We start from the raw sequence: 13069 nt of genomic DNA on the forward strand, positions 1-13069 counted from the left end.
TGTCTTTCTCCCTTGTTACCCGAAGGTGGTCAAAGTTGAAGAACGTCGAATTCCACCTCGAGAGCACAGTATAGCTCCCTATTGCGTTCAACACTATATCGATGAAGACGGCTCGCCCCATCCGTACACCAACAGTACGGGTGAACCTGTTACGATTTACTTGAACGAGACGGAACCTACTGTTGTTTCCCCTATGGGTCGACGTGCCGTTTTTGATAACCTCGAGGGTGCGGGCCTAAGTGAACGGCAATCGAGTTCTACCTGTGGTTGTGTGTGGTTGGCTCAGTGACTTGTTGAAGTATGTCTATTGGAGTTTGGAGTTCTTATTTGTGCACATAAGGACAGGGCATAGGCGTTTAATGATATATCTGGCGTACCTTCCTAGGTTGGTAGAGTGGGTGCCACTGGAATGCGAAAAGAGGGCATACGATGCGATTAGGGTTTGATGCGTTATGGAGAATTATTGGAAGGCTTGATTTATGTTCTGACCTAGTATAGTCATATATTACCACGAGCCCCATTTCTAGTACCCCGCCGCTCTTGCGTGAAAACGTAAAGAGCCCACTTCTGTTAGAGAATGGAAATCTTATACAACCTTCTGACTTTTGGCATGTACCAAAATTTCTTTGTGGAAACACACAAGCTGGGCCTGTGGTAGGGTCTCGAAATATGCTTCGAGTCGAAGCCCAAACACTACCTTCAGGAGCTGTCGGGCTTGAGACTGACATGCTATGGTGATAGTAACCCGATCCTGTGTCATCCGTCCGCGGACCCTAAGTCTGCAGTCAAGCCGTCTAGAAAACTATCAGCCTGCTTCTTTGCCCTTTTCTCTCCAATCGCCTTCCTCCTCTCCTCTATTTCCTGCCGTCTTTTCTCTTTTCTCTGCTCCATTTCTTTCCTCACTCTCTCCGTCTCCTGTCTTTCCTGTTCCAACGCCGCCATCTCCTTCTCCCTGAGTTCAGCATCCTTCGAAAAGCTGTAAAATCCGACGCCTTTAATCCTAAACTCCTTATCCGCTTCATAGTGCTTCTGCTCGGGAGGGGTCATGCTTCTATCCCTCTTCTTTGCAAGCTCTTCCATCTGTGCTGCAATTGGTTCGTCAGGATCAAAGGCCTCCACTTGGACGGTATCGCCATAGATGAGCTTGCTCGGCATCGAAGGCCGCGCACTCATCCGATCCAGCTCTTCCGCGCCCCGTGCCTTGTTCAGCTTCCTCCTCTCCATTCTTAGGGCCTCTGCCTTCGTTCCTCTCCTGTGGCGCCCGTACTCGTCTTCGTACTCCACGATCTCTCCTTGTCCATCATCCGATTCCGCTTCTGAGGAGTCGTCGGTTTCTTTCCCCTGCCGCTGGCTCTCTGCCCATTTCTGATCAAAGTCGATCAGGGGCTCGTCCTGCCCACCTTCCCCCGCTATGTAACCGTCCCTCTTCATTTCACGGTACTGTTTCGCCTTCTCTTCTAATTTCCTCTTCGAGCGGTGCAGGACCGCATCGTCAACAGCGCCAATGTCCTTCTTGTGGACTTGTTCCCCCTGGTTGTCATCGTCCTCTAGATCCCGTGCAGCGCGTTTCTTTGTGTTCTTGTTATGCGAGGCGAAGATGTCGGGTTTCGTTTTCGAAGCTCGCGGACGGCCGCGTTGTTGTGTGTTGTTGGCTTGGGTTGAGAGGAGGCTGGAGAGCGTCGATGAGAAGGCCAGGCTCGTGGATGAGGATATTTCCTTGGGCGCATTTTTGGGCTTTCGGATCCCATATAAATCGGCGTCTGAGCCCATCTTGAATAGGGGTTTGAAGACGCAGTTGAATTGGGGAAGGAGAATATTTAAAGGGTTGCGTTGGAGATGGGTACTTCGTTATTGCCTGACTGTAAGGCTGAGGAACTGCCCGTTCTACCGCCGTAGGTTTGCCTCGCGCTTGAGCGTCGGCTGCCAGTGGGACGGTGCGATTTATCTTACGTGCGCGATCGGGGTCTGATACAGACCCCGCGCTCGCTCAAAATATTTAAATGCCCCTTCTATTGACCCCTCCTACGCAACATTGAGGAGCCTTGGAATCCTGCGAATAGCTTCAAATACTACAGTCTATCAATCTCAAGTGCAGACACATCTCAAGATGCCCGCTCCAAAGGACGTTTACATTGCCGTCATTGGTATGACTGGTTTCTTTTACCCCTCGTTGACAACTACAGTTCCTAACAGTATGACAGGCGCTGGCGGGGTGGGAAAATGCTTCCTCTCACAGCTCGAAGTTATCTCGAAACGACTTTCAGCAAACCCGGCGTCCCCGACTCTGTCTCTTATCCTTGTCTCTCGAAGCAAGATGATTCTGTACAGCCCCGAGTATGTCGCTTTGCCCCACGGCGACATTTCCACCAAGCTTGCAGCCTCCACACAAGAGCCGCTTCCTCTACCAAAGATCATCGACTTCCTGGCTGCTGCCCCCTCAAAGGTGATTCTGGTCGACAACACCAGCTCCCAAGATGTCGCGGATCAATACCCACAAGTCCTGTCCCGCGGCATTAGCATTGTCACCCCGAACAAGAAGGCCTTCTCTGGTTCGTACAAGCTCTGGCAAGATATCTTTGCCGCAGCTGCGTCTTCCGGCGCCAAGGTATACCACGAGAGCTCTGTAGGGGCAGGTCTGCCGGTCATTTCTACACTTAAGGATCTGGTGGACACTGGCGACTCCGTAACCAAGATTGAAGGTGTCTTCAGTGGTACTATGTCGTTCCTGTTCAATTCCTTTGCACCTACAGAAGGTTCAGGAGGCAAATGGTCCGCAGAGGTTAAGAAGGCGAAGGAGTTGGGATACACAGAGCCAGATCCTCGGGATGATTTGAACGGTTTGGATGTTGCAAGAAAGTTAACTATCCTGGCAAGATTGGCGGGATTACAGGTCGAATCGCCCACTTCATTCCCAGTCCAGAGTCTGATACCGAAGGAGCTGGAAAGTGTTGGGAGTGGAGATGAGTTCTTGCAGCGACTACCTGAGTTTGATGCTCAGATGGAGGAGACCAAAGTCGCCGCGGAGAAAGAAGGCAAGGTTGTGAGGTTCGTTGGAAGCATTGATGTGGCAAAGAAGGAGGTTAAGGTTGGGCTGGAGAAGTTTGATCGTTCACACCCAATCGCCGCTTTGAAGGGAAGTGACAACATCATCAGCTTCTACACAAAACGGTATGGGGCCAATCCCCTGATCGTACAGGGAGCAGGTGCTGGAGGCGAAGTCACCGCTATGGGGGTCACTGCAGATTTGCTGAAAGTCCTTGAACGATTGACCTGAAATCTAGAACAGGGTCATAATAAAAAGTTTGGTGTTCGACCATCTCCCATAACATTGCTGCTGCTTCCCTCATGATCTGATCTCTCCGCACGTTTCCTTAGCCCAGCCGCTGCGCCTTCCACTGATTCTACTGCCGCGGGAACCCCTGGAACAGTCAGACTGAACGTTCGGGCTCTTCCATTGGGCCTCTCACTTAAGCTCGGCGCTCTGGGTCTCGGCCTGTTTCTTGCTCGGCCACCAATGTAAGGGATATCATATGTCGCGGTACGGAAAATATATAGGATCGCGTCGTAGACTATGAGCAGCAGCCATGGGCCTATTGACAAAGCGCCGAGTAGGAGCTTGAATTTCTTGTCAGTAACACAGTTCCTCGAGATTGTTGAGGGGGCCTACAAAGATGCGGATAGCCCATGTTTCAATGAACGAGATGCTCGGCGGAAGGATAGAGAACCAAGACATACTCGAGCTGAGTACTGTGTTCTTGTGAAATCAAGCAGAGAGTCCAGGCAGGACGCTTGAAGCTGCGGCTTCAATTCCCAGGAAGTGAAGGGCAGACGTTGCTTGACAGAGCGGGGAGAGGACGGACTGCCCGCGGAGCTTGCAGCATTGACAAGTGACGGATGATTCGGATTATATATATGGCGTATGGAGACGCGACTTTACCATGTCGGTGTATTTTGTCTTGATTGGACGGCAAGGACGTGCTGTTACAGGACAGGATGTAAGGTTGGCCGGCAGTATCGACTTATTAAGGTATATGTTGGGCATCGCGCTGCTAACTTATCGATTGCCGTACGGGTATCTACCTAAAGGCGAAAGGCTAAAGACCAAAGCTAAAATAATGAAATATAATCCTAAATCTAAATAAATTTTAGAAATGTCTTGAGCAGAAAAACCTCGGTCGGTTCAGCCTTCCCCAAGAGCGAGCCTCGTCCTTCTTCTCTGCCCCTCGTCTCCCCACATCTCATGTCCAACTGCTTGTTCCGCAACCCACGCCTGGCTTCAACCCCTCTTCGACTGTATCCTGCAATCATGGCGGGTCCTGCGAATAAACGCCAAAAGCGAGAGGAGTACAAGAACTCCTACCGCGAGGAGAGTACAGTGGCGCTGCCCAAGAAGAAATTCTACAGACAGAGAGCCCACGCCAATCCTTTCTCAGATCACCAATTGACGTACCCCGTCAGCCCTGAAAGCATGGATTGGTCCTCATATTATCCAGCTTTCGTCTCAACTCCTCCAGGATCTGCCGTAGAAGATTCGAATGCGGCCACGGATGGCGTGCGGAAGCTGAGCCAAGATGTCGAAGTGGCAGATATTGGGTGCGGATTTGGAGGCCTCCTTGTTGCTCTTGCGCCTAAGCTGCCAAATACTTTGTTATTAGGCAAGTGGCACCCTACTCTCCTGTTCGTCAAGTTCTAACAGCTCGAAAGGAATGGAGATTCGAACACAAGTCACAGAATATGTCCAAGACCGTATCAAGGCTCTACGAGCCCAGAACGCAGACACAGGTTTATACCAGAACGCTGCATGTCTGCGAGCCAACACCATGAAGTTCCTGCCAAACTTCTTTAAGAAGCACCAGCTGTCAAAGATCTTCCTCTGCTTCCCAGATCCGCACTTCAAAGCCCGGAAGCACAAAGCCCGAATCGTTTCTACTACACTGAATTCCGAGTATGCATACGTGGTCCGCCCAGGAGGCATTATCTATACGATTACGGATGTGGAGGACCTCCATAACTGGATGGTTCAACACTTCGATTCCCATCCATCCTTTGCGCGTGTTCCGGAGGATGAACAAGAAGCAGATGAGTGTGTGTCGGTCATGAGAACGGAAACAGAGGAAGGGAAGAAGGTCGAAAGAAACAAGGGCCCAAAGTTCGTAGCATTGTTTCGGCGTTTAGAGGATCCTGAATGGTAATTTATTGTGATACCCAGAGATTGTACTCATCATAGTATAATTGCAAATTGCGAGTAGTACAATAACGAGATCATCTTGATTTTCGAGGCACGTGTAAATTTGTTGTAGCTATTTACCTTGCTACGCGAGTTGCGAAAGCTCGCAATCGTACTATCTATCTATCAGTCCTGTTGCGTCTCCAACGCAACATCCAAACCACCCCCCTCTAGCTATGCTGTTCGAGGACGCGTTCTCTTGTCACAGATTATGGCCCTGAGACGACGAGATGTGATCCTAGCCAGCATCGCCAGTTTTGTTGCCTGGGGCTATGCGGTCAGTTGGCTCCCAGCATTACGCTGGGCAGGATACGCATTTGTCGCAGGAATCGTCCTGACAATACTCGGGCTGATAGGCTTGCTGCTTCTCACTTCTAGAGGAAGCAAATATGGGGAAAGGCACACTCTGCGCCGCCCTGCAGGCCCGGCGTTCCTGGCTGCGACAGCATGGGAGAAAGAGGTTACTGCTCTGCGGTCTCGACAAGCCAACCAAAAGAAACCACTCTACCCCGAGTCCTTCATTATTTCCAGCGCTCTCGACGACCTCCTGGAGCTTATAATACGAGATTTCGTCAGCTCCTGGTATTCCAAAATCAGCAAGAATCCAGTTTTCACCAATGAAGTCGACAAAACTATCAGATTGGCTCTCGAGAATTTACGAGATAGGCTGATGGCAATTGATATCGTGGAGGTCATAACTGCTCGTTTTGTTCCAATCATGACTGCGCATTTCCGGGATTTCTATGAAGCAGAGAGAGCTATTCGAGGGAAGAATTTGAATCGCAGCGTGACGGAATCCGATGAACTAGACCTGGCGATAGCTGCGAAATACAAGGATGGAAAGTTACACCCGGCGGCGTCGCTGACCTACTCAGATACGAAATTGGTGCAACAGGAATATCTGCGGAGTCTGGCCCAGGACCTGGTGCCGAAGTTATTGCCAGAAAGTGCTATCGCGAGCAGGGCGGTTGGTGTTCTTATCAAAGAGCTGGTTGCATGCGCTGTACTGTCACCAGTCATGCAGATGCTCTCTGATCCAGACACATGGAATCAGCTTATGGAAGCATACGTACGTAGGTTAAGGATTGGAATCAAGGACTCAATGCTGACAATGATAGGGTCGTACAATGCTGCAAGACCGTTCCACCGTTCGGAAACTACGAGCTGCCCTAGATGAGCATGCATCTCCGGCTCCCAAAGCTAAGCATTCGAAGGCCTTCCCACGCCTGTCTCCTGGAGATCACGAGCGGAGATTTGAAAAGTTCATTCGAGCTATTCGCCAAGTGAATAACCTTTCGGATGCCCGCCGGTTTCGAAGTGAGGTTTCAAGTCAGTTGAAGAGGGATTCTTTACAAGAAGGTCAAGATCCTGTATATCTACGACGTCTTGAAATAGGAAAACGCATCCTGGACCAGAGAGTCAATCAGTTGGCTGCTGCAGGTGGCTCACCCTCCGACCCGTCGTCATATAATGCTGTCCGTAACGGCACTCAAGCCTCTAAACTTGAGACTGCCTCCTTGGTAGACTTGCTACATGACCCTTCTGCATTGTCTTACTTCATGGAGTATATGGATAGGCAGAACCTAATGCCTCTGATACAGTTTTGGATCGTTGTTGACGGCTTCCGCAATCCACTGGAGGATGATCTCGCAGAAGAAGATGAGATCCCCACGACACTTGCACCGTGGACCGATGCAGACAGAGCAGATCTTGCACAGATTAATGATGCATATCTATCCCGGCCCGAGCTCAACGTTCCCGCGAGCTCAAAGCAACTGGTCCGAGAGTTTCTCAAGGCAGGCAAGGAGGCAACACCGCGGCAGTATTTCCTTGCTCGGCGAGCGATATTAAGAGCTCAGACTTCTGCCCTCGAAACCATGCAAGAAAATCATTTCCGTAACTTCAAGAAGTCCGATCTATTCTACAAATGCCTAACGTCGCAGGAGGCATCTAAATCCTTAGTTCCGCCAGCTTCACCACCAGCCCCCTCGAAACTTAATGACACTCTTCACAAGCCCCAACTACCTCCCCGAGCTCTTTCATCACAAGCAGTGCATACAAAACTGAGCCCGGTATCACGGACATCCGCCAAGTTTGTCTCAAGGAAGACCGACTTGCGCCGAGCAGCAGTCTCATCTTCCGATTTAGCATCCGCGACCACCCGCGTCCCTGACTCACTGGTATCATCCCGACAGTCTCTGGATGACGAGACCTATTCTCCTTTGTTTGATGATGATGACCTCGATAATGAAGCAATGAACAATTCCCTTCACAGCCTCGATGCGGAGCCCGAGGTCATAGTTCCAGATAACAATGTTGTTCAAGCTATGGAAACAGCCTTGAATAACATTATGGAAGATAAAACAAATGTGGAAGATCTTCGACGATCTCTATTTTCCCCAGATTCTCCGAGTCCTAGTATAGCATCACCAAATGGCAACGGTTCGACAAGGAGCTCAATGGACCAAAAACGACCCGATTTGTTTGGCAAAGAAGTCGAAAAGGAAAAGCCGAGTATCACATCTTTAGGTCTTGTGAATACATCTTCCAGGATCGGAGTCTTCACAGATGACGACTTGTTTCCTGACGAGGAAAAGTTTTTGTCAGACGAACATGATGATCCAGACGAGGATAAAGAGCCAGAGGTCGAAGAAGAAGTTCATGAGGCTGCACCGGGAGATCTTGGACTGGCTGAAGCTATTACTGCTCTGACAACTGACATTGATCGACTTGTCGCTCAGGATGCCGTTGTAGACTCCTTGACAAGGAAAGCGGAGCTCACCAACAATACAGCCGAGCTTCGAATCTTGCGTAAATCTAAAGCAAGCCTACAACGAGAGATCCGACGCAAAGAGCTCCAGCGCCAGCAATATGTTGTTCAAGAAAGCGACAACAGTCTGTATGGTCGCTCCACGATCAAAATCAAGTCAATTGTGGTCGGAAAAGAGGATGATGGCAGGGAATATGCTATCTACGTTGTTGAGGTTCAACGTAAAGCAGGAGAACAGATGCCGGCGGCAACCTGGACCATCACACGTCGATATAGCGAATTTCATGAGCTTCATCAACAGCTCCGGATGAAGTACCCATCGGTTCGGAATCTTGATTTTCCAAGACGGAGGATGGTAATGAAACTCCAGACTGACTTCCTCCATAAACGGCGGCTGGCCCTCGAGAAGTATCTACGAGATTTGCTTCTCTTACCGGACGTTTGCCGTAGTCGAGAGCTGCGTGCTTTTCTTTCGCAAAGTGCTATTGCTCCTAGCGCTGATGGAGTTTATGGCCAAGAGGACAAGAAAGACATCATGACTCGATTCTATAATTCCGTCACGGATGGAATGGAAGACATCCTTGGCAATATTCCAGTCCTTGATCAAATTTCAACTGCTGGCCAAAATCTACTTTCCGCTGCAACTAGCCAGCTCACAACTATGCCAGCAGCCATCAGCGAAGATCCCCTGACCGTGGCGGAGGCAGAAGCCGAGCTCAATGCGTTTGAGAATCGGGAACTGGAGCCATTTGTGAAGCCAATTTGCGATATCTTTCTCGAAGTATTTGAGCTCAACCGGGGTAATAATTGGTTGCGTGGTCGGGCTGTTGTGGTTGTCCTGCACCAGCTTCTCGGTGGCACCATTGAGCGGAAGGTGCGAGAGAATGTTAAGGGACTCGTCCATGAGGAGTCAATAGTCAGATACATCGGTATACTCAAAGATGCTATGTGGCCAGGGGGACAGCTGAAGCGGGACAGCAAACCTCGAACAGCGGCCGAGAAGTCAAAGAGTCGCACGGAGGCAAGTTTGATGCTGGCTACTCTTATACCGGATTTGGCGGCGAGTGTGGTAGGAAGAGTGAACGCACAAGCTGCAAGCAGGAGAATCTTCGCGACTCTCAATAACCATCGATTAAAGTAAGTTGATACTTTAACTTTGTTCTGACAATAACTAACTTCAGCAGTACACACCTTGCTTTTACAGTTCTAGATGAAATCATTGATGTACTATTTGGAGATGCTCGTACATAATCATTCTGGGTTTAGCATAGGCGTTGGTGGCAGTTTTTCAATGCTAAGGACATGCATGTGTGGCGTTGATGGTCCTGCTGTGGCGATTTATTCTAGCTCTGCAAACACGAGTATATTCTCTGATCGCCTTATAGTCTTATACCAGGAGTTACAGTCAAGTATAGTGCAGTTGTTAAGCTATTTGAACCAATATAAAAGCTTCGAGGCTCTAGACACGTGATTGTCCGCGTTGTGAGTTGCCATAGCTTAATAATTTGTTTAATTGGCCAACCTCTTAAGGCTCAAATTGCTTGACCTTCGCCAACCCCACAGGACGACATCTTCGACACCAGCAACTATCTTTCAGAGCAAAACATTCGAATCGCAAAATGTCTTCGCCGAAAGGACAAACCAGTACGAGAGATATCCCATATCCGCCAACTAATAGCTAATACCCCCTCTAGTCGACCTCGCAAGTCTTTCGACACAGCAGCTGAGCCAAGTAAAGAAACAACTCGACGACGAGCTCGAACACCTGACGAATTCCTTCACTCAATTACGGGCAGCGCAAGCCAAATTCAGAGAATGTCTGCGGTCAATCTCGACTGGTGTGACACCAAAAGCTGGAGGTATGGGCGCACATCCCAAGTCATGGTGGGGCATACATTGATAATTCTGGGTGAAGACAAGCCGATCTTGGTGCCGTTAACGACATCGCTGTATGTGCCTGGAACCTTGGCAGATAAAGAAAACGTTATCGTGGATGTTGGCACTGGATTTTACGTGGAGAAGGTAAGGCTGTTCGTTGATTTGAGGGGAAGGGTCGATTAATTAATCGATATCTTGCAGAGCACGAAGGACGCAACGAAATTCTACGAGGGCAAAATCAGTGAGCTTGGAGCAAATCTGAAAGATTTGGAGACCATAGTTCAAGGCAAATCCAATAATCTTCGAGTCGTTGAGGATGGTATGTTACCTAGGGACCAGAAAGAAGACTACCTTACGATGCTAATTTTCATTCATGTACAGTCTTGCGTCAGAAAGTTCTTGCCTCTAGCGCAGCACCAACAAAAGCTTGATATCGTCTCAAGAGCAAAGGAAGACCTGAAAGACGGGAAATCACGAAAGGCCATACGATAAGGAAGACCAGTGCCATTGAGGCAAGGCCAACCCCGAAACCGCCAAAACAACACTCCCTACATAATCGGCCATTAATGACAAGTGCATAAGAAGGTATCGGACGGCTTTGACAGCATCGGATCCATCGGAGCAAGCTGCCAAGCGCTGTCAAAGATGATTGCCCATTGCTTCAGCAGGATTGAGAACTCTTTGGAGATCCAGTGGAGGCCCTAGCTGCATCAGTCAATAAGCCTTGAATCAATATGACATCCTCCATAAATTTTGGAATCCCTCCATTCTGATCAGGTCCCTCGAAGAAGCATCGAAGTTGCCGGTCCCAGTCACGCTCCTTCGTCGTATATTCGATCGAATCCATCTGGCCATCCCAAACCGGGTGAAACATAGAGACGCTTGAAAGCATTTTAGGCTCTTTTGCCGTATTGCAGCCATCCCACTCCCTGTAGACAGCGATCTCAACGATGTAGCCGGTCTCCTTTAACATGTATTGATAAACACTTCTGACGACGACATTTCTGACATCGAGACCGTATTGAGTCGATGGTGAGACGCCGGGGTATGACAAACCAAGACAATCTTCTCGTTCTTTCGACTTTCCAGAGAGGGAACCTTCAATAAGGGAGAGCATAGTCGAAGGCAAATCAGCAATTGAACCGTCCGTGATGATTTCCAGGGTCCAATCGAATTTCCTATCCGGGGAAAGCAAGAGATTAGTATCTTTGTAATACTTAAAGCACCAAACTTGTATCTTACCTCTCGATATCAATCGTGGTGACTTCAACACGTTTGTTTCTCCTACTGTCACGGAAGAGTCTGGTAGTACCAATTTGATATTGACCGAGACCATTTTCAGTGGCTTGGTCGACTTCCGCCTCGATCCGAAGATTCTCACCATCTGGGATATTCACAAAGATGATTTCCATGTGCTTAGGTTTGACATCCTGCAGACTAGGGATTCGAGATTGGACTGGACAGAAAATATGTGGTGATTCTATGATCTTCTGCAGCATCTTTTTGCCAAGCGTAGCATCGTCCAGCCTGCCAGAAGTCAGTCTCAGACTATAGTATTGGGGTTGAAAGGCTTACTTTCGGTCAAACTTCCCTGATGTCCTAACTCGAGAGAGTTCCATCATCCCAACGAACTCATCGAAGCAGTATTTGGACTGTACGAATTCTTCTCGGACCTTTCCAAATCGGACGTGGCCGAAGTGCACACGCATACGCATCCAGCCCATCAGAGGAGCCAGCAAAGTGGTATGCTTGATCAAGTGTTCCCGGAACTTGGTTAAATTCTCCTCGAGACGCTCACTTCGCTTGGAGTCCCAGGTTTCCTTTTCCTGTTCGGAGAACTGTCGTCCAGCAAGTTCGACGCCCATGATCTTCCCATCATCATACTTAGGTCCGATTACTGTTCTCATCACGTCTGCAGATGGTGGAGCCACAATATACTGCGGGGAGGCAAATATAATCTCGGCATTGCAGTTTTGAACAGCTTGTCGGATACCCTTGATTGTTGCCATAATGTCGTGGTCCGCGGTGGGCCTGTCCGAGTTTATTGTCAGGCACTGCTTTCTGTCGTCCCACTCAATGATGACCTTGAAGGTCTTCCTGAGAACATCTAGCTTTTCAAGCTTCCAACCGAGCAGCTCTCTTGGATTGACTCCTTTCTTTGGCCAGAGGTAGTAACCCTTTGAAAGTTAGTTAATACGATCTTTCATTTCTAGGGTCTGCGTTTAATCCGGACGAAGGAAGAAGTTGCTTACTGTAGCCTGGTAATCTTCCTGTCCGTTGACAGAACCAAGATATTTCTTAATTTCTGCATTTTCCTTCTCCTTGACGACATTCGTGTTCTCCATCCTGGTAGTCACCAGTCCCTTGGGTTTGGCCCATAGCTTGACTCTGGAATCAGCAGAAGACTGGAAGGCGGGAGTGGCTCGATAAGATCGACGCTGTTCACTCCCGTGTTGTGGCTGGCGATGGTCATTATTCGGAGCTCTGCTATTCAAATTTCCTGACAAGTTTAGTGTAAACGTGGAAGATTGAGTTGGAAACACGTACCATTGCTTTGATAGGACTGTCGGTGGGGAGCAGGAGAAGGAGTGGTTTCATAAGAAGTAGATAAGCTTCTGCCACCAATGCCACTGTAACTGCCCAAGATCTGTTGCCTATTGATGCCCTGCTGGCCAAGAGGAGCGACCTGACTCAGAGGAGCGACATGGCCTACATTGCTTTGAGTAGCGGGGTTTGTGGAGGCAAGTGCTGGTGATAGCTCCGTGCTTGTGGTGATTGTAGATTCTTGGTCCCATTCTAGATGGGTCAGCAATGGTCAAAAGGTGCAATCAGCATATCCGTTACATACGAAGAGCGTTGGATGTCTCGAAACTGGGGAGTGTCAGCCTGTATACAGAAAGAAGCAGGAATGTGGGGAACCAACTCCTTAAGAGGATCCATGATTGAGGGGGGCGCCTTTATTGACGATCAAAGAAGAGGCTCTGGGCCGTGGGTTGGGGGAGGTCTTGCATAAAAAAAAAGATAGCGGGACAAAATTTCTGGTCTGTAAGACATGTGGAGGGCGATAAAGTCGTAGGTATGGATGTCAGACGAAGTAGGAATTCGAAGCGTTTGCATCCGTCTGCTGGACTGGACGAAGGGGAGGAGGCAGAAAGCAAACAGCTGTGCATTATATTGTATGTATTACGGAGCTC

The 13069-nt window shown here is 49.1% G+C and overlaps 7 protein-coding genes across 7 annotated transcripts; 4 read left to right on the forward strand and 3 right to left on the reverse strand.

The window, feature by feature from the left end:
• Positions 1 to 590: 590 nt before the first annotated feature.
• M430DRAFT_142203 (hypothetical protein) lies at positions 591 to 1878 on the reverse strand. The gene has a single exon (XM_024862751.1). The coding sequence runs from the start codon at positions 1768 to 1770 to the stop codon at positions 757 to 759; it is 1014 nt and encodes a 337-aa protein (XP_024719533.1). The 5' UTR covers positions 1771 to 1878; the 3' UTR covers positions 591 to 756.
• A 229-nt stretch (positions 1879 to 2107) lies between these two features.
• M430DRAFT_51585 (hypothetical protein) lies at positions 2108 to 3274 on the forward strand (the record flags this gene model as incomplete). The annotated part of the gene is made up of 2 exons (XM_024868237.1): positions 2108 to 2144; positions 2202 to 3274. 2 exons carry the CDS (start codon positions 2108 to 2110, stop codon positions 3272 to 3274), a joined length of 1110 nt encoding a protein of 369 aa, XP_024719534.1.
• On the reverse strand, positions 3178 to 4041 carry M430DRAFT_35767 (hypothetical protein). The gene is made up of 2 exons (XM_024866806.1): positions 3668 to 4041; positions 3178 to 3615 (listed from the first exon to the last, which is right to left on the reverse strand). Exons 1-2 carry the CDS (start codon positions 3731 to 3733, stop codon positions 3289 to 3291), a joined length of 393 nt encoding a protein of 130 aa, XP_024719535.1. The 5' UTR covers positions 3734 to 4041; the 3' UTR covers positions 3178 to 3288.
• A 100-nt stretch (positions 4042 to 4141) lies between these two features.
• Positions 4142 to 5284, forward strand: M430DRAFT_35768 (hypothetical protein). The gene is made up of 2 exons (XM_024866807.1): positions 4142 to 4655; positions 4705 to 5284. The coding sequence occupies exons 1-2, from the start codon at positions 4307 to 4309 to the stop codon at positions 5190 to 5192; spliced, it is 837 nt and encodes a 278-aa protein (XP_024719536.1). The 5' UTR covers positions 4142 to 4306; the 3' UTR covers positions 5193 to 5284.
• A 79-nt stretch (positions 5285 to 5363) lies between these two features.
• Positions 5364 to 9456, forward strand: M430DRAFT_123490 (hypothetical protein). Its single transcript, XM_024861881.1, has 3 exons — positions 5364 to 6296; positions 6346 to 9134; positions 9182 to 9456. Exons 1-3 carry the CDS (start codon positions 5439 to 5441, stop codon positions 9246 to 9248), a joined length of 3714 nt encoding a protein of 1237 aa, XP_024719537.1. The 5' UTR covers positions 5364 to 5438; the 3' UTR covers positions 9249 to 9456.
• Positions 9457 to 9616: 160 nt separating this feature from the next.
• On the forward strand, positions 9617 to 10306 carry M430DRAFT_20253 (hypothetical protein; the record flags this gene model as incomplete). The annotated part of the gene is made up of 5 exons (XM_024864258.1): positions 9617 to 9641; positions 9692 to 9856; positions 9913 to 10019; positions 10077 to 10194; positions 10257 to 10306. The coding sequence occupies 5 exons, from the start codon at positions 9617 to 9619 to the stop codon at positions 10304 to 10306; spliced, it is 465 nt and encodes a 154-aa protein (XP_024719538.1).
• Positions 10307 to 10536: 230 nt separating this feature from the next.
• M430DRAFT_59617 (hypothetical protein) lies at positions 10537 to 13069 on the reverse strand (the record flags this gene model as incomplete). The annotated part of the gene is made up of 7 exons (XM_024868812.1): positions 12799 to 13069; positions 12724 to 12746; positions 12423 to 12671; positions 12128 to 12375; positions 11451 to 12052; positions 11118 to 11402; positions 10537 to 11053 (listed from the first exon to the last, which is right to left on the reverse strand). The coding sequence occupies exons 1-7, from the start codon at positions 12813 to 12815 to the stop codon at positions 10537 to 10539; spliced, it is 1941 nt and encodes a 646-aa protein (XP_024719539.1). The 5' UTR covers positions 12816 to 13069.

The sequence above is a fragment of the Amorphotheca resinae genome (genome assembly GCF_003019875.1).
Source record: "Amorphotheca resinae ATCC 22711 unplaced genomic scaffold M430scaffold_8, whole genome shotgun sequence".
Classification (NCBI taxonomy): domain Eukaryota; kingdom Fungi; phylum Ascomycota; class Leotiomycetes; order Helotiales; family Amorphothecaceae; genus Amorphotheca; species Amorphotheca resinae.

Coding starts and splice junctions, on each gene's coding strand:
- M430DRAFT_142203 (XM_024862751.1), bottom strand. CDS start 1,770: ATGGGCTCAGACGCCGATTTATATGGGATCCGAAAGCCCAAAAATGCG.
- M430DRAFT_35768 (XM_024866807.1), top strand. CDS start 4,307: ATGGCGGGTCCTGCGAATAAACGCCAAAAGCGAGAGGAGTACAAGAAC. Junction 4,656..4,704: donor GCCAAATACTTTGTTATTAG/GCAAGTGGCACC, acceptor ACAGCTCGAAAG/GAATGGAGATTCGAACACAA.
- M430DRAFT_35767 (XM_024866806.1), bottom strand. CDS start 3,733: ATGTCTTGGTTCTCTATCCTTCCGCCGAGCATCTCGTTCATTGAAACA. Junction 3,616..3,667: donor CATGGGCTATCCGCATCTTT/GTAGGCCCCCTC, acceptor AAGAAATTCAAG/CTCCTACTCGGCGCTTTGTC.
- M430DRAFT_123490 (XM_024861881.1), top strand. CDS start 5,439: ATGGCCCTGAGACGACGAGATGTGATCCTAGCCAGCATCGCCAGTTTT. Junction 6,297..6,345: donor ATCAGCTTATGGAAGCATAC/GTACGTAGGTTA, acceptor TGACAATGATAG/GGTCGTACAATGCTGCAAGA. Junction 9,135..9,181: donor CTCAATAACCATCGATTAAA/GTAAGTTGATAC, acceptor TAACTTCAGCAG/TACACACCTTGCTTTTACAG.